The 19,455-nt window shown below is 33.7% G+C and overlaps 1 protein-coding gene across 1 annotated transcript; it reads right to left on the minus strand.

Annotated features, from left to right (window-relative positions):
* Window positions 1–2,560: 2,560 nt before the first annotated feature.
* LOC132166218 (U-box domain-containing protein 26-like) lies at window positions 2,561–4,295 on the minus strand. Its single transcript, XM_059576998.1, has one exon. It carries the CDS (start codon window positions 3,921–3,923, stop codon window positions 2,724–2,726), a length of 1,200 nt encoding a protein of 399 aa, XP_059432981.1. The 5' UTR covers window positions 3,924–4,295; the 3' UTR covers window positions 2,561–2,723.
* Between the last annotated feature and the right edge of the window lie 15,160 nt (window positions 4,296–19,455).

The following is a 19,455-nucleotide window of genomic DNA, read 5'->3' on the forward strand; positions in this document are numbered from 1 at the left end:
AAGAAAAAAACACCCAACTTCAATACCCCACAGGCCATAGATTAGATGCGTAGGAGCCTGGGTGTATATATATATTAAGACGTTACGGGATGGGAATTGTGGGTGAGGTAGCCTTCATTGCACTAGCTAGCGGACTGGTGCAGGTGGCCCCATGCACCTATCATCAACTCTCTTTTCTTCTTTTATAATATATTTTGAGTATCTTTTTGCATTTTGCATGCATATTTTGTTAGAAAATAAACGAAAAATTGGACAATATGATATTTTGAAAAACAGGAGAATTCATAGAATTGATTGTAAAAATTAGAATCTGAATTGAAAGAGTGATTTTATATAAACCTAAAAACTTGATAGAAATAAGTTGTTCTCCCTTGATTTTATGTTGGAAAATCACCATGCTTGATATGTTGTAGCAACTTTATTTGGTCCCCATGCCAAAGTAGCCTCAAACTGGTATCTTTCCTCAAGTTCTAGCAAATTTCACATTGATTTATTACCATTCCATAGTCTTTAAGGAAATTTCTAAAGAGGTTGAGCACGTACTAGGGCATGAATTCGACTCATCGCAAGCCTGTTTAGTATTAACTGCCTTGGGTTCTATTAATGTCCTAGTGATACTAGGTTACGCTATGGCTCAATTGGTCTTGCGATAGCGCCTATGATTTCTGCCATCTAGACTCCTAAGTAGTTCTCAACAGGCAGATGCTACCATAGTCATACCCGGGTTGTCTAAGCTCCTCCTGAGCAGTTTGCGGCAGGTATGTGCTGCTATAGTCATGCCGAGATAGAAGAATAGTCACGGTCGAAGTTACTCGCCCCTCCTACTCTTTTTTTCTCAAAGATAACAAAAATTCACATTGATTGATGACCTTTTGTGGATGGGCTAGTAGAGTAGTCTAATCAACCGGTATTGGCGCAAGAATAGGGTGAAAACAGAGGCACTTGAATTGGTGCAAAATTGTTTAACCTTTGAGCATGTGATGGAGCAAAAGATTGTGGCATCTTGCCGAAAATATGGAAAATTCTCACACTCGAGTGCATGCCTGCAACCTTTATTCTTAAAGGTAGAACACCCTCATTTAGCCATTGACTTGTATGGCCTTTTGTGGGTCCTCCTCCCATTTCTTTTCCATATGTTGTATTGAAGTGGGCAAAAGTGTGCATAGGAATCACCCTCTAAATCTAATAGCTTTGGTGATGGCAATCCAAAAAGCAAACCCACCCCCTTTCTCTCTCTCTCTCCCTCCCTCTCTGTCTCTGTGTCTCTGCCTGTGTGTGATGATACAAATGTCAAAAGACAACGAATATCCATACGACGACCAAAGAGTCCCATCGGCAACATTGCAGCCATTGGACAAAAGATGCTGTTGCCAATGTGGTTTTGTTCAGAAAACTGCCATCCATAATAGGCAAGAAGAAGAAGCTTCTTGCTAGCAATGTTTGGTGGGTCAGGGTCACTATTATGATGTCCCTTTTTCTTGACTAGACATGAGTCCACACCACAACACACAGATGAGCAGTCCTGCATTGTGTATTATGTACCTCTATGCATTTACTTTTGTTCTCAGATAAAGTTGAATTGGGTAGTTTCGTTCCATTTACTTGATACAAGTTAAAACTACTCTGTTTTCACTCCTCAATTTGTGATATTCTTCCTTGTTCTTCATATATATATATATATATATATATGCCCTTCCGAGGCATGAATGTGTTTTGAAAATTGCGTTTTAAACCCAATCACAAAAGTGTAACGTTGGGCAGTGCGTTTTTAAAATTTTAATTTGAAAACATAGAAAAATCTGAGTTTTCAAATCGTATGCAAAGGGTGCTTTTTTTTTTTTTTTAACAAAAAAAAATATGATTTAACATATCTTAAATACTGAACTTTAATTTTACTAAACGCTTAACTATATTATAAAAAGTTGTGTTTTCAAATCGTACGTTTTGAAGTTGTAAACCCAAACGGACAGTTACCTCCATGGATTATATATTGTTGGAAATTGAGATTTTACATGAGATAGAAATTAGATGATGGGCTGCCACTTCCCAAAATGATGATAATGATGCAGCTGTTTCAACTCCAACCAATCTCTAAAAAGAAGGATTAGGGTGACAAAGTTTGCTCCCCAGGTTTTATATCTGCCTTAAGAAAGTTTGTGTAATAAGTTTAAAATCCATGATTAAGGCTATCAAAACACCCAACACATCCATGTGTATATGTTTGAGGGTTTTGAATCATAATTTCATCAGTGAAATTCCTGTATGGTAATATATATATATATATATATATATAGTCGTCTTCTTCATGTCCCCTTTTTGTCTCTCTAAATTTGATGTAACTTTTAAAATTATCATTGAATTAAAATTCAATAGTGATCTATCACAAATCTAACGGTGATTTTAAAAGTTACGTACATCAGTTTTAAAGGATACAAAGAGGATGTAAATGAAACGTCTAGCATTACTCAATATATATATATATGGACATAAAATGATCATATTATGAAATGGGTTTATTTGTAACAATGTCAAGCAATGAACTTTCCTCAAACTTGTGAGATATCTGCCAATTTATTAATCATATTATGAAATGCTTTTGAAGTTTCTGAACTTTAAACACCTGATGAGATAACATGAGTTGATTCCTCTATACAAATTAATGCTTAGTTACAGGAAACCCAACACAGCACAGAAATATAAGACCCCACATACTTTTACATAATCTACACCTGCTTTGAATCTTCATCCCACTTGGATCTAAGCAGCTTGAGCAGCATTCTAGCCTTTGTTTTGGTCCTACCATTACACTGGCTCTGCAGCAGCAAAAGCAACTGAGTCAAAACTCCAGCACCAATGGCTTCTTCCCTTGCCCTTAAGGAATCATAACATATGATCATAAGCAAGCTGACAGCACTCTCACTGCCTTCATGATCTGATACCCTGAAAACCATTCTAACAATAGCATTAACTCCATTTGGGTTATTCACCAAAGCTTCTTTTGCACTCTCTACTTGTAAGAGCTTCTCTAGTGTTTCCATTGCCATTGCTGCCAAGCTTTTTTCATGTCTTTCAGCACCTAAAATGTATGCCACGAGTCCATCTACAGCGCCTTCTTGAACCAAATTCTCTCGATTAGATTCCATGGAAGATAATGCAGACAAGGCTCTGATTCCAGCCTCAGAAGCCTCAGAACCATTGGCAGCAAGAAGAACAGCTTCATGCAAGAGTTGGGTGGTTTTTCCAAGAATATCACAAAGCTCCTTTGTCTCTGTGGATGATGGTAGTGCCTCTATAAGATGACACAAGCTTATCTTGACCATGAAAGTGCCGTGCTGAAATAAATCTAGGAATGAGGCTAATTTAGACTCTTCTTTTAGCATATTCAGAGGTGCCAGTTCACCCAAAGGCAGCATTTTTATTGCACATGAAAGTGCTTGGTCAACAAACTTGACATGATCTTGAGAGACTACTTTGGCTTTTACTTTTCCAAAAGCTAGTTCCAAAAGTAGAGGTAAGAAGCCCAATTGGAGCAAACAAGAATTGGTTGACGGCGATTCTTCAGATAATGCTCGAATCTTTTGGAGTGTTTGAAGCTTGTCTTGTAAGGTTGCTTGATGACATTCAAGGCTGTGTTTGAGTGCAGCTAAAGAATCAATCGTTGCCAAGTAATTTGGATCAAATTGGTGACCCAATTGAAGCCACTGATCAATCAAGTGGCGAAGAGTGTGATTAGGAACAATGGATGGATCATGGAGCTTCTGCATTGTGACAGGGCATGTGAGATTGCCTGCAGCCAGCCATTTCTCTATGCTTGATCTGTCATACGTTTGGCCTGTGCATAAAGTTACAGGATCTTTGAACAAGTCTAGACTAATTGGGCATCTGAACAGATAGGGAATGGCCATGTGATCAGCCTTTTTCATGGAACAAGTAATAATACTAATGATCCAAGAGCAGAAAGGATGATACTACAGAGATTGCACAAATAATTTTGAGAAGCAAGAAGATTGGTATATTATGATGAAACATGTGGGATTTAGAGGACGAACCTTCGAAAGCACTTATGATTAAAAAATGAGAGAGTTATGGTGATAGTGGGTTGTTTCATATCGATTGAGGAATGGTGGATATAAGAAGATAGAGATGCAAGCAGAGAGGAGATAGGAGCTGAGGAGTTACAGTCCACAGTGGGGAGAATTTGAGAAGTGGCAAAAGCAGCCCCCACTGAGAGACAACACATGAGAAATTTGAGGGAGCAGTCTATGTAATGTTGGAGGAATCAGATGAAAGAACACCAAGATACAAACAGTAGAGAGGGCCAAAAACAGGCCTTATCTTTATATCTTATTCACATTTCCTAGTGAAAGGGTAAAAGATTGCAACTAATAATATAGAATCATTGTGGGATGGCCCCCATCAATTCGGTCAAACTGACCCACCTTGGAAAAAAATAATTGTTAGTGTCTTTGAACTTTGAATCCACCCACACAAGTTTGAAACAACAACAAAAAAAAAAAAAAAAAGGAAAAAAGGATAAAAAAAAAAAAAAAAGAAAAGAAAATGTGTGCTAGAAAGAGAGAGGGAGAGAGGGAAAGTGGGGACATAAAGGTAATGACAGTCACAGGGCTCAGGAGACTAGACTAGCAATTATAAGGGAGGGAACCACCCAATGAATGTGTATGAATAGAAAAAACTGCCGTAAAAGCTTTTGTTACGTACCATATTAAATTATTATTTATCCTAAAATCTTAAGTCGATATAATCTTTGACTCCTATACGGTCTTTATCCCAATAAACAGATAAAGAAGAAGATTTAAACTATTCCACTCTTTGAATGATGCAATATTATCTCAATGAGCTGCAAATTGCCCAATTCTCATTCTACTTCCTTAAGAATAATAATTCTTGTGAACCCTAAGGGGTTGGCTGGATAGCTTGAAACTTTGAATATTCTCCTCAAGGTCTTAGGTTCGAAATTCATTGAATGCAAACTGCTTTTTAGGGCCATCGAACTGAGGGTTTGCTCTTTGAATTAGTCAAGGTGCACTTGCGAAAAATTTCTTACCGAGGGCCTGTACACCCCCAAAATTAGTCGGAGCTTCGCTCCGAATACCCGATGTCAAATCAAAAAAGAACAATAATTCTTGTATGATATTACATCACAAACCACTAAGAATATTGGAGGAGGAGTACCAAATAAAAATGCTTAGCTAGTTTAGGTGAAGCTTTGAAAAGTCAGTCAATCAAAAAAAAAAAGTTCCAAGTTTGGCTGCATCACATACAGCAATTTTTCAAATCTATTTTGGTCTAATTATTAAAAGATAAAGCTAATTTTCTAACCTTTGCTTTAATTTTCTAGAATAAACAGCCGGTTTTCAGGTAAAGTCGGACGCCTACTTTGTCTCAAATCTTTTTTTTTTTTTTTCTTTTTCTTGCTCAGCAAGTCAAGTAAACTTTTCTCACCGAATCCGATTTCCAACTGTGATGGCACTTCATATTTGAATGCAATGCACTTTTCTTCCTCCTTGTCATTAATTTTGGTTAAGTGAAGTGATTGGGTGGATGCAGGCTCAATGGAATTAGCATGTGCATGCATGGGAGGATTCCATTCCCCTTCCCCCACCCAACCAATACATTCATACAACACTCCATCTACTTGATATATTCTGTTGACTTTTGACTTTTGACTTCTGACTGCTGCCAAACTTTTAAGTGGTCAATTTTTAGCAGCTCCTGGGGCCCACAGGCTCTCCTATATCCATTGGGGATTCCAGTGGTCCACAATATAGATGAGCATTTGATCCTCTCTCTTTATTAAATATATTTTGTTTCTTTTTTTTTTTTTCTTAGAAAAATTTTACAAAATTCTCTTAAATTTCTACGCGTTTGAAAAGTATTTTTGAAGTTCAAAAGCTTTCAATTAAGGATATCGAACTTTCAAATTCTTTTAATTATCCCCTTCGGTTAGGATACTTCCTTCATTTTTTTTTTTTTGTCAAAATTTCCAAAATACCCATATTTTTTATTATTAAAAAAACAAAATCAAAAACTATAAAGATTTATGCGTTTATTTTTTTATAAAAAGTATTTTTGCAACATCTTTACCATTTTTTTTATATAAAAAAAAAAAGGATATTTTGGGTATTTTGACAAAAAAAGAAAGAAAAATTCTAACCGAAATGGATAATTAAAAAAAATTAAAAATTTGATATCCAGAGTTTTTAAATTTTAAAGGATAATATCAAAAGACTTGGACTAAATTTATTTTTTTAATCATCTTATTACGACTGGAGGTGGTTTGAATCATCTTCCAGAATCAACAGGAAAATTTATCTTATTATCCGAACACAAATGCTCCTACTTTGTCTCTTTTCGCTAAATCATTAAACCCATATTTATATATCTCTATCAAATGAGAAGACGTGGCTCTTCTAGTAGACGTGGTCACTATGGATTTAAAGTAAATACATTTAATAATATACACAATTTTACATTATTTAAATTTATCAAAAAAAAAAATGCTAACATTAACTCTATATACACCATTAGACAAGGGTGAAACTATAACCTTTAGTTTGGGGGGGGGGAACTTCTTTGGGGGCAAATTTTAATTTTTAAATGTCTATTTTTTTTTATTTAAAAAAATTATTTTTTTGGGACCATCGCCCTTGCCGTTAAATACATAAATTTTAAATCTTGACCATAAAATGGAGATGATTCCATTCCCCTAATTATGATAAAAATGGTAAAATTATTTCATTTCAAGATGATAGTTTGCAAAAAAAAATTGTCTTAATCTTGAAAGTTTTCCCAAATATAATATTTACTTTAATTTGATTGTTTAAAGAAGCTTTGCAAATAAAAAAAAATAAAAGTTCTCCAATTAACGTACTTTATTATATAAAAAATACTATATTCCTTTCTTAATGCAAGTATTGTCTACCGATATTTATTGGAATTTTTTTTATTTTTTTATTTTTTTTACATGTCTAGACAAAGGAAATGAAAGAAGGGAATACTGATTCAAATTAGTAACATTAGCTTCATAAGGCGTGCTCTCCAACCAATTGACAATACCTATTAAAGTTGCTTTTGCAAAAAGAAATTTTCAAAATTAAATTTCATAAAATCTTACCTAATATTGACAGACAAATTAAACAAATTAGCTATATATTAGAAAAAAAAAATTCAATATAATTAGTAATTTTACATACTAAAAAGCAAAAAGTATAATTTTTAAATATAAATAATATTATATAAATATAAATAATATCTCCCTCAAAATTTATGGTCTTTTTTTCCCTGAACAAAAAGGCAGGCGGGAGAGACCGATTGTGTTACTATTCTACCTGTGCGTGACCATAATAACACATATTCGTTAGGAGCCGCACATGTGAAGCTTAGACAATGAAAACCACATAAACTTTCTTAAGTGCAACTGAATTATAATCCGACCCAACTCTATCAAAATATCAATAAAAATCAAAGTAATTAAGGTCTCAAAATTTATGGAGCCAACCCGAAAATGAGTAGGAAGGAAACAAACATAAATGCTTCCCGAGCAAAAGATGTTAAGTTTGGCTAAAGGAAATTGTATTGATGCCAATGAGAGTGAGAGGGAGAGAGGGAGAGAAAAGGACAAAAGAGAGGCCAAAAAGTGAGACTTTTAAAACTGCGATTAATACGAAGAAATTGTGGGCTTTGAACACTATCTTGTCTGCCACTACAACGTACCAAAATTCCATTAACTAATCCAATTGGATCATTGATGCTTATTACAATAAGATGCTTCTCAATCATAAGCATCTAAATTTCAAAAAGAAAGAAGATTACTAATCACCCATCTATTTGAGGGCCTCACACAATCTTTTTGCCTTTAGATCCGCCCATTTCATACAAATCTTTAGCTCATGAACATTATTTTATTTAGATGTGATCGCTAGACAATGAAAACCGCATATATTCCATCAAGTCTGACTGAACTATTGTCCGATTCAATCCCACCAAGACATAAATAAGAATCAAGGTGGTTTATACTAATTAGGCTTGAAGATTTTTATTGTGAGATTCGAATTCATGCCCTAGTGTATGTCTAACTACTTTGAAATTTTTTTTAAACCATTTAACCATCATTCTAGATGTTCCTGTATTAATATAATTGATAACTCATGAACCTCCATATTTTTTTTCTCCCTCCATTATTTATCCAAAAACCCATTAAAGCAATTTATGTCATGTCATTGTTCTAAGGCTCTGTTTGGCGGCTCTGTTTAGTATGAAAAAATGAAATATATATATTGTTTTGTAATAATTATTTTTATTTTTTTGGCCATTGCCAAACATAGCCTAAGGTTGCTGTCAAAGTGAACTTTTACCCTCTAGGCGACTGGGCCCCATTAATAATTAAAGTTGAGTTAATTTTTTCTTTTTATGTATTGGTGGGTTTCCCACTGTAGATTGTAATCATAAACCCACGTGTTTGGACATGCTAAATGTGGAACCCTTCTTTCACATGTTTCACAGTAATAAGTCTTTTAATCTAACAATTGAAATGAAAGGTAAATAATAAAAATAGAGTTTAAATTCAAAGTTTTGAAGGCTCATAGTCATTAACATTGGCAGCATAGCTGACGTGGCAGATGCACCAAAAGGTAAACTATCAGAAAGATTCAGAAGGAGGCAGGGACGGGCCCATGGGCCCGCGCACGATCCGTTCCAATATTCTCTTCTTTGTACTGTTTTGGATTTTTTTTTCTTTTTTTGTTTTTAGCCCTAATTGGGTCCATTTCGCAACACTTGTTCGAGATTTTTTTTTTTTTTTTTTTTTGTGTTTTTGTTTTTTTAACTCTTCAATGTTTTTACTTTTTATATTATATCAATCATATTTTATTATTATTTTAATAAAAAATTCACTGTTTGGGAATGAGTTAAAGAAATTAAAAATGTATTTTTTTGTGCTTAAAAACCTTTTTCAAACAAAAAAAAAATAGTTTGGTAAAAAACTTTAAAAACTTTTTTTTTTCACTCTAAAAAAAGCTTAAAATTGTGTTGTCAGGAAAGCTTGAAAACGAAGTTTTTGTTTTTATTTATCTTCATATCTATACACATTTTTAATCATATTTTACTTATTATGCTTATGATGTCTCCGTAGGTGAGATTATCGTATTCTATAATTCCAGTTTTATTACTTAATTCTTCACGAATTTTATAGGCAAATAGGTTGGGTAGACTATTGATAAATTCCCCTTTTCAATAAGCATTTTTACAATCATCTCTTAACATTACTCTTGACATAAAAAGATCTTTATACCATCTGGAATCATTTAAGGTTGGACACCTAAGATTACTTAGTTGGTCATGTATTCTAGATGTAACATTACTAGGGATTCCTATAAAATGTTTCATTATGGTGTAAATTAAAATATTAATTCCATCAGGGATACCTCTATTATGTGCTTCATCATAAATTGGGATTCCTTCTTCTGGACTGCATACTTTATTTCACTATGATTTGCTTCAGTTATGTATTTTTTCCACCAAGCTTTTAAAGTTCCTGTAAATCCTGAGGTTAAATGTCTACCATTTCTGCATTAGTTTTTTTTCTGGATTTGTAAGGTAATTATTAGTGACCATTGACATGTGTTGTAGTTTATTTAAAATTTCTTGTTCAGATAAACCATCAAGATTCCATTCATAAATCTTATCAGAAGAGACTGAAAATTGGTTAAAAACATTTATTTCTTCATATTGAATGTCTAGTGGTGTAGGCCTAGAATACCAATTGTGGGTGTTGGTTGTTGGTCTAATGATTCTATTAACTTGGAATTCATTGAATTGTTGTTCAATTTGTTATATTTCATGATTTGTAGTTTGTTCAGATCCTGAACTTTGTGTTTCATCTGTGATTATTTGTTTATCTTTTTTAATGACTTGGACAGTTTTAGAGGTCGAGGCTTCATTTTTTTACATTTTCAAGGGTTTTTAGCATGTTATTGACCTTTCCAAGACAAGTTCTTCTTTATTTTTTAGATTTAATGTTTTAGGTTATGAAATTTTTAAGAGGAGTTGTTCGTAATGGGTTTTTTCTTTTCAGTTTGAGTTTTAGTTGGGGGTGTAGTTACCTTAATTTTGTTTTCTATTCGGTCTTAATTGTTTTCCTATGGTTATAAGGCTTTGGTTTGTATAATTGTTTTGTTCCATGACTTTTTTTTATTTCTTCATCTTTGGAAGTTTTAAAAAGAGAGGCTAAAATTTTTTATCCTTTAAAGTTTACAAAGATCGGTTCTTTTGGAAGATGACTTGCCTCTGTTATAGTTTTATCTTCTTTTTCGCACTAAGTTAACATATTTAATTTTTGATTTTTGTATATTTTGATAAATTCAAAGAAGTTTATATGTAACTTATGTTCGTTCATAAATTTTTCCCATTCTGCAAAATTTTTTATTTTTTGTTCTTTTGTATATTTTAACATATATTTTTCTCTTTTTTTCTATATTCTTAGTAGAATTGTAGTTTTTTATTAAGGGTTAGAGATTTAAAGTAAATGGTTTACTTATAGTCATTAATTGTGGGTATAAAGGAGGTTCTTCTATATCTGTTTGTGTTGGGCAATTTAGTCCTTCTTCTTCAAAATTTTCTTGATTAGTTGCTCAAAAACTTGTTGTGCCAAATACTACCTAAATTAATAGATAATATTTAGTACGTTTTAACTCGCAAGTGCACAAGATCAAAACAATAGTATAGTGCAGCAAGTACGAGGTCGAACCCACGAAGATTGTGATTTTGTTTAGAATTAATTAAAAATATCAATTTGTCACTGAATTGATATTGTGAAAAAAAAAAAAAAAAAGATATAAAGATAAAATAAAGGTAAAGGCAGGGCTTTGATATCCACCACTAATTATGCTCAATTAATATAACAATATGACAATGATCCAATCATATTATGAATACCTAATATTTGCCAACCTAAGGGCATGAGTGTCTACTCCTTAAGCTATTAATTTCCCTAAGCAACGAGTTAGGCATGGATATATACTCTAACTCTTTTCTTTCCTAAAAGATTTAGCATGGTATATACTAAGTTGATCTTTAGAAAAGTATATGTTCTATAGAAATCGACAAACACATGAGGCCTAGGGCATGGGTGTATACTCCCGGTTCCTCATGTTGATTAACCCAAGAAATGCGGTGTGGATTCTTTTGTTACTTATGTTAAGCCCATGACTCGGTCATCCAAATTGATTTAACTAACTAGTCCATACCACATGCATATAATGGCCAGTCACATACATATGAGGAATTCATGAAAATAAGAATTAATCAAGTTAAGCAGCACAATATGATTATCACAAAGGCGTCAATATTGAAATATTAAATAAACATAATTAGGGCTTCAATTAGCCCTCCTTAAGAGTTAGTTACACATAATTAAAATAAAAAGAAAAGAGAAGGGAAAGAAATAACCGAAAACCGCTTCTAGAAGTAGCCTCCAAATTCTTCTCCCCAAGTTGTGCCTCTTCCAAGGATTTAAGGGTGAATTAAATTGTGAGGCTTAAGGGTCTATTTATAGAGCTTAGGAGAGTCCTAGAAGCCCTAGTAATCCTAGGAAATTCGGAGTTTTAAGTCCAAGTTCAATTAGGATAAGAAAACCTAAGTCCAAATCGGACTAGGATTTGCCCAGGATTGCGGTCTTAACTTGCGGCGCGATTTCGGCCTTGCAGCACTCCGAATTGGGAAAATGCTATTTCACAATTATTTGTAGCCCTTTGAGTTAGCTTTCCAATGCCACTTGAATCACTCAATCGGATATCTGAAATGAAAGTTATGGTCAAAATACCGAGACATGTTCAGAATCCAATTTTTCATCCAATCCAATTTGACTTCAATGTGAGAAATTCCGAATTGATCTTTTCCTCTATTTGATTAAACTTAACCATGATTGGCTAAGCTCAACCATATCATCTAGGTCTTCCCAATTTGCCCTTTAAGCTTGTAATTCTTCCAGAAACGCTTTCTTTTCTTCCAAAAGCCTAAAAAACAAAGAAAATACAAAAAGAAAGTAAAATGGCCTAATTAACCAAAACCAAAGGATTAAAACATGCAAGTTAAGGGCTGAAAATATGAATATTTTAGCACTTATCACACGAGGGCATACATATGAAATACATATAAATTAATATGTATTTCTAGAAAACCCTCACGAGACTTCCCCGGCAACGGCGCCAAAAACTTATTGTGCCAAATACTACCTAAATTAATAGATAATATTTAGTATGTTTTAACTCGCAAGTGCACAAGATCAAAACAATAGTATAGCAGGCAAATACGTGATCATTCTCACGAGGATTGGTAAATTATGTTTAGAAGTAGATTCCTATTTAATTAAAAGATAAAATTCAATTGTCACGATTGAATTCAATAAAATAAAAGATAAACAAAAACTAAAAAGGATTTAGGGTTTTGATATCCACCACTAATTATATTCAGCTAATATAACAATATGCCAATGCTTTGATCATGTTATGCATATATAATGTTTGCCGACCTAAAGGCATGGGTGTATACTCCTTAAGCTATAGATTTTCCTAAGCAACGAATTATGCATGGGTGTATACTCTAATTCTTTTCTTTCTTAAAGGATTTAGCATGGTATATACTAAGTTGTTCTTTAGAAAAGCATATGTTCTATGAAAATCGACAAACACACGAGGCCTAGGGCATGGGTGTATACTCCCGGTTTTCCATGTTGATTAACCCAAGAATTGCGGTGTGGATTCCTTTGTTACTTAAGTTAAACCCAGGACTCGGTCATCCAAATTGATCCAACTAACTTGTCCATACCACATGCACATATTGATCAGGCACACACATATGAGGAATTCATGCAAGCAGGTATTAATCAAGTTAAATAGCACAACAAGATCATCGCAAATGCGCCAATATTGAAATATTAATTAAACATAACTAGGGCTTCAATCTAGCCCTAATAAAATATAAACTACATAATAAAGATAAAAGGTAGAAGAGAAGAAAAACCCAAACTCTTCTTGATTCAGCCTTCAGTTCCTTTCTATAGCTTGTGCCTCTTTCTCCACACTTATGCCTAGAACCTAAGAGGTTTATTTATAGGCTTTAGAAGTCCTTGTTACACAAGTAAACCTAAAAAATTCGGAGTTTTAAGCCCAAGTCCAATTAGGATAAAGAAAACCTAAGTCCCAATCGGAATAGGATTCGCCCATAATTGTGGTCCTGACTTGCGGAGCGATTTTGGCCTTGCGGCGCTCCAAATGGGGAAAATACTATTTCACAATGATTTATATCCCTTTGAGTTATCTTTCCAATGACACTTGAATCACCTCAATCGGATATCTGAACTGAATGTTATGGTCAAAATACCGAGACATGTTCAGAATCCAATTTTTCATCCAATCCGATTTGACTTCAATGTGAGAAATTCCGAATTGATCATTTCCTCTATTTGATTAAACTTAACCATGATTGGCTAAGCTCAACCATATCTTCTAGGTCTTCCCAATTTGCCCTTTGAGTTTGTAATTCTTCCAGAAACGCTTTCTTTTCTTCCAAAAGCCTAAAAAACAAAGAAAATACAAAAAGGAAGTAAAATGGCCTAATTAACAAAAACCAAATGATTAAAACATGCAAGTTAAGGGCTGAAAATATGAATATTTTAGCACTTATCACTGCACAACCTGGAGAGCTTATTTGTGATTCTACCTTTATACCTTTTAACTTTAAATTTTTATCTCTTCTTAAAGGTTCAGTATAAACAGAGGAAGAGATAGAATTTCTATGGCTTGTTGGTATATGTATCTTGGAAAGCTATTTCTTTTATCATGAATGGTGGTTTGTTGAGTTTTGGTCTATCAAAACTTAGCCTAACAGTACCATCTAAGTATTTTTGTAAACAATTTAGATCAAATGCTGTATTTTCTGTTTTTGTTGGAATGTTTTCATTTTCTAATAGCCATTCCGATGGGAGTTCTACTTCAGACCAAACTACTGATTTTGGTACTCTAATGTTTGCAACACAAGAATGTGTCTGTATTAGTAAAGTTTTATCTTTGGGACTTTTAACAAGAGCATGAACATTAAGATTTGTTTTCATTGACTTATAATGAAATTTGTAAATTAATGTTAAAGGTTGGCTTCCTTCTAACATATCATAACCTGCTGTTTTAATGTTCAAAGTTAAAGCTTTTAAGACCTGTAGATCACTTAAACTTAAAGTAAAGTCAAAGAAATAGTCAAAATGAATTGGTCGTTTATGAAGACTGGATTCAACGACTCCTAACATGCTAGTGCTGTAATCTTTATGTGTTCCATCTTTTAAACACAAAAGTACAGAGGCATTGATTCCTAGACAAACTAGGGGTTTTACAGCAACTTAAATTAATCCTATGTAAAGGAAATTCATTTTCTTTTCTCTAAGTTTTTTATATAAGGTATTATACAGAACGATTTAGGATGTAGATTATTTTATAAACACATATTTCTTGATACAATCAAGTTAACTAAGACCATAACATTAGATAATTGAGTAGGTACGTGTCATATAAAAGAGAGTACATATAGGTTCTTATACCAAAAGAAAGCATAGTTTTTGGTTTATACTTTCTACTATAGGAATACAAACAAATAGACTCTAAAGTAAAAATGTAGTTGTTTGCTTTCCTTTTGTACCATTACTTCATAGCAAAAGTTTTAGAAAAGACAAAAGAGTCATTGAGCTATGATTTAAGAGCATTTGCAAGTAATATCTTTCACCTTCAATTGGATTTGCTGCAACCATTCTACCAATGACATTCCCTTTTTTCCTTGGAGTCTATATTTTGTTATGTTGATTCCATACATAATGCTTAGGAAATTCTTTATACAAGAGCTTCTATGCATGTTCATCTATGTTATTGATGCAATAAAATTCAGTTAGTATTAATTTGGTTGAGTGGTCATCGTTAACTACATTATTGAGATCTTCAGACTATAAACAAATGGGTACATTTGATTTAATACAAAACTATAAATTCTCCACATTGCTTAAGGAGGAATGATCCAACGAGCTGATTGAGATTGTTCAATTTCATCAATATCTTAGGAATTATGTTCTGAAATCATATTGAAAGTAACTCTATCATGGCCCTTATAAATATATTTGTAGAGATACTTAATTGCTTTAATTATTGAACATATTTCTACATTTATATGACAATTGAACTTTGCAAGGAGATAGTGGTTGTATGGTAAAGCCAAGCGGTTATCTAAATTGTTATAAAGAAATGAGCATGAATGAGTCCTCTATTTTGATGTTCGATTATATATATATATATATATATATATATATATATATATGCAACAATTGCACCAAAGACCTCTTATTCGATCAATTCAATTTTCAATTCTTCTAATTTTGTGCTTCTTCTTGTGGTTCAAACTCTTGGTCCACCAATGAAAAAAGCTGATAAAAATAACTATGCGGTTAACTTTGGAACCTTGAGTTTCACCAATAAAAATGCTATCAATAGTGCCTTGATAGGCCTCAACTCGGATTTCCTCTTATATAGCATGAAAGTAATCCAACCAAACATGTGAAATGTGTCTCTTGAACATGTAAGATGCACATGTTTTTTTAATAGTAGGGATAAAGTTGGAATAAAATTTATTAAAAAGTCATGAACATCTCACATGTTATTAAAAAAAGGGGCATATATCACTTTTATAGAGTAGGTTGAAGGAAATTTCTCTAACCCAATTTGGAAGAAAACTTTGTCCTTAATCAATATGAGAAGGTGAATCCTGCTTTCCTTTTCCAACTCTTTTTATTTTTATTGGTGCCAACCGATATCTCTATAAGGAAATAATAGAGGATATTGTAAAGGTTCATAACATCTAAATAATATTGCACTTTATGACAACAACCAGAATGGCTAGAAACACTGAAACATCAATCTCACGATTGATATATTGTTCGGAAGGATTTTCTTGTACCCATATTGCTAGGACTTATGAAGATGAGGGAGCATTATAAACTCATTGGTCTAATGCGACATCTAATCTTATATGGATTTGATGATTTTCTAAATCTAGAACATTCTTAAGAGTACGAAAGAAAGCACAATATGGATTCACCTTCAATATATCTACGATTTTGTTCGGAATGAATGAATTCAGTCGATCTAATCATATATCCTATTATGTATCTCATGTTCAATGTCAGAAATATATCTGCAAATAGGAAGGATGTCCATCCAACAGTAATAAGTCATTGATATAATGATACACTTGATCTTGAACTCTGAATGTGTATATTGCTTTTGTTTCGCCTGCATAAGTTCTTGTCATATTTACACCAAAGGATGTCAATGCAAATTTGTAATTGAAAGTGCGGACATATGTGAGAAATTCAATCAAATCCGCTTAATATGAAATAAATAGTTCAAAAAGTTTGTGACCCCCAAAACCCGATAAGGATAAACCTGAACATGACTTGTTTAGCTAAACAGGTCAGACCATAAATCCTAACACAACCCACAAGTGACCCGACACGACCCGTTTGACCAATTTAAATCCAAATGCAACCTATTAACTTGTTTGATCCAACCCAACTTGACCCATTTCAACCTTAACACGACCTATTTGACCAATTTCAACATGTATTTTGATGGAACCCACAACGAATAACAAAAAAATAGACTAGAAATATAACTCCTTTCGGGTAGGAGAGACCACAAACTCCAATTAGGGATGGAGGCAAACCACAATGTTTATTAATCTTCAATGATTTAAGCTATGGTTACTATCCTCTATTTATACTCTAAGAATTACAAGATAACGTGGACTAGAAATACTACTTAATAATAAGTTAATATTGGACTCAAAGACTATATAACATAGACGTACGACTCAAACTCAGACCTGGAAGATAAATAACAAATACTCTTTATTGCAAATAAAACTAGTAGACCATTCTCCTTATCCGAGTAGACAAGTCCATTGCTTCTCAACCCTCAATTGCCACGTGAGACTCAACTGACTCCTTATCTCTAACTTTCTCGATGAGCATGTATTTGGTGTTTGGTAGAGGAGTCCTCTTGGATCTATGTAGCATTGGTCCGGTTCTCCATCATATTTATTATATTAAATATATATAATTTTATAAACGGGTCAACCCGTTTATACAAAACCCTAACCTTATAATTTTGTGTTGGGGTTTGTGGGTCGAGTCAAAAATTTCTAACTCTAATTTTAATCCTACTATTATTCTATAATACTGATGTGTCAGTTCTAATTAATTTTTAGATTTTTTTTTTTAACAAGAACTGATTTAAGGATTTGTTGAAACAACATTGTAGAACACTTGTGGGATTAAAATATGGTCCTACCATTACTGAAGAAAAAGTTCTTTTTTTTTTTTTTTAAATTTTTTTAATTTTTTTAAACGCAAGTTCTTTACTTTTAGAGGAAACTTCACTTTAGACCTCTGAACTACTGCGTGTTTTGAAAAGACCCTCCTAAATTTTAAAAACTCTCAATTTAACCTTCAATTTGAGTCAATTGACCCCCCTTCGTCAGATTTAGCTATTAAATTCTAACAGCATTGCCTAAAAAGACCAAAATACCCCTCGGTTTTTTTTTTTTTTTTTAAGTTTTTTATAACTTTAATTTTTTTTTTTAAAAAAAAAAAAAAAAACTGAAATTAAGGGTAAATTTTAAATTTTATAAAAAAGTCAAGGGTATAAACGTTATTGTATCACTTTTAATGTTTAAAATCTAACATAAGAGGTCAATTGATTGAAATTGAAAGTTCATGAGTGTAAATTGAGAGTTTTTAAATTTTGGAAGGGTCTTCTCAAAACATGCAGTAGTTCAGGGATCTAAAATAAAGTTTACTCTTACTTTTAGTCCGAAGAAGAATGGGCTGGAAGTTGCTTCCCCCTCCCCTTTTTTGTAGCTTGAGTTGACAAGTTTGGGAGCCGAACTTTGAACCCAGCCCATTGATAATGGAACCCTTTAATGCAAGTTTAATAGGTGGGTTTTGGGCTTGAAAGAGATGGCAGCTCCAGTAAAGCGCATTGAGGCTGATTGGAGGGAAGAAAAAAACAAATCTTTCAAAGCTCCAAAAACTACAAAACTTCAACCAATTTATAGACCAACTTTATATGGTATTAGACTCCACCTTATGGTTTTCTTGTCTAGGTTTAAGTTAGAAATCCTATATTTTATTTTCTTAATAAGTTGTATTAGTATATTTTATTTCATTTCTCTAATAGGCTATTTCTTTGAGCTAAACCCTAAATTTTCTTATCTAAATAAGCCATACTTTATTTTATAAATTCAATGTATGTGTTGTATGTCATAAAGAGTTTGATATTTCAGTGTGATTGCTGTCTTGTATTTTCCATTGATGCATGCTGAATTTATACACATTCTTTGAGAGATTTACAAAGGAAAGTATTTTACAAAATAAATGACAAATTGTTTGGTTTTCCTTTCTTGTTGAGCACTAGCCATTGGGCTGATTTGGTTTGCTATAATTGTAGGATTTCATTTGCCTTATTTTGGATGTAGCCGTTGCTTGAGATTCCTTGTGAGGATTGTGGTCTTGCAGGTCATGCACTTGCCATGTGGAGAATATGGACGTTGCTTTGGTTTCCATGTGAGGATTTGTGGAGTTAATTATGTTTGTTCCATTACGCCCCCACAAGCGAGACACGTGGCACATGACGTTGAGCTTGGTTCGAATGAGAGAGAAAGGAGAGAAAGCGGTGGGTTTAGTGAAGATGTCAGCGTGGTTTGTCTTTGTTAGAGATGAAACGCACGACTAGGGTGTTGGAGGCGACTTTATCGCAAACAAAGTGGAAATCGATTTTAATATGTTTCGTGCGGGCATGGAAGGCAGGGTTGGCAGATAGGTAGGTGGCGCCAATATTGTCGCACCAAAGTGTAGGGGGATGGGGAAGAAAAATACCAAGGTCACGGAGCAAGGATTGGAGCCAAATGAGTTCGGCAGTGGTAATGGCGAGGGTGCAATATTCAGATTCAATGCTTGACTGGGCAACAGTTCGATGTTTGCAAGAGGACCATGCGATGAGGTTAGGGCCAAGGAATACGCAAAAGCCACCGGTGGATTTTCTATCATCGGGGCAGCCGGCCTAGTCAGTGTCAGAGAAAGCTTGGAGGGTGCGGGAGGGGGACCAACGGAGGAGTAGTCCGTAGGTGATGGTGAATTTGAGGAAGCGAAGGATGATCTTTACGGCTTGGAGGTGGATAGAGGTGGGGTAGTGCATGAATTGAGAAACTTTGTTGAATGCAAAGGAAATGTCAGGGCGGGTGAGGGAGAGATATTGGAGGCCGCCAACAAGGCTGCAGTAAGAGGATGGATCATTGAGTGGGTCCTCGGAGAGTAGCGATAGTGTATGTGCAGTGGACATGGGTGAC

Source organism: Corylus avellana, chromosome ca11 (genome assembly GCF_901000735.1).
Source record: "Corylus avellana chromosome ca11, CavTom2PMs-1.0".
Classification (NCBI taxonomy): domain Eukaryota; kingdom Viridiplantae; phylum Streptophyta; class Magnoliopsida; order Fagales; family Betulaceae; genus Corylus; species Corylus avellana.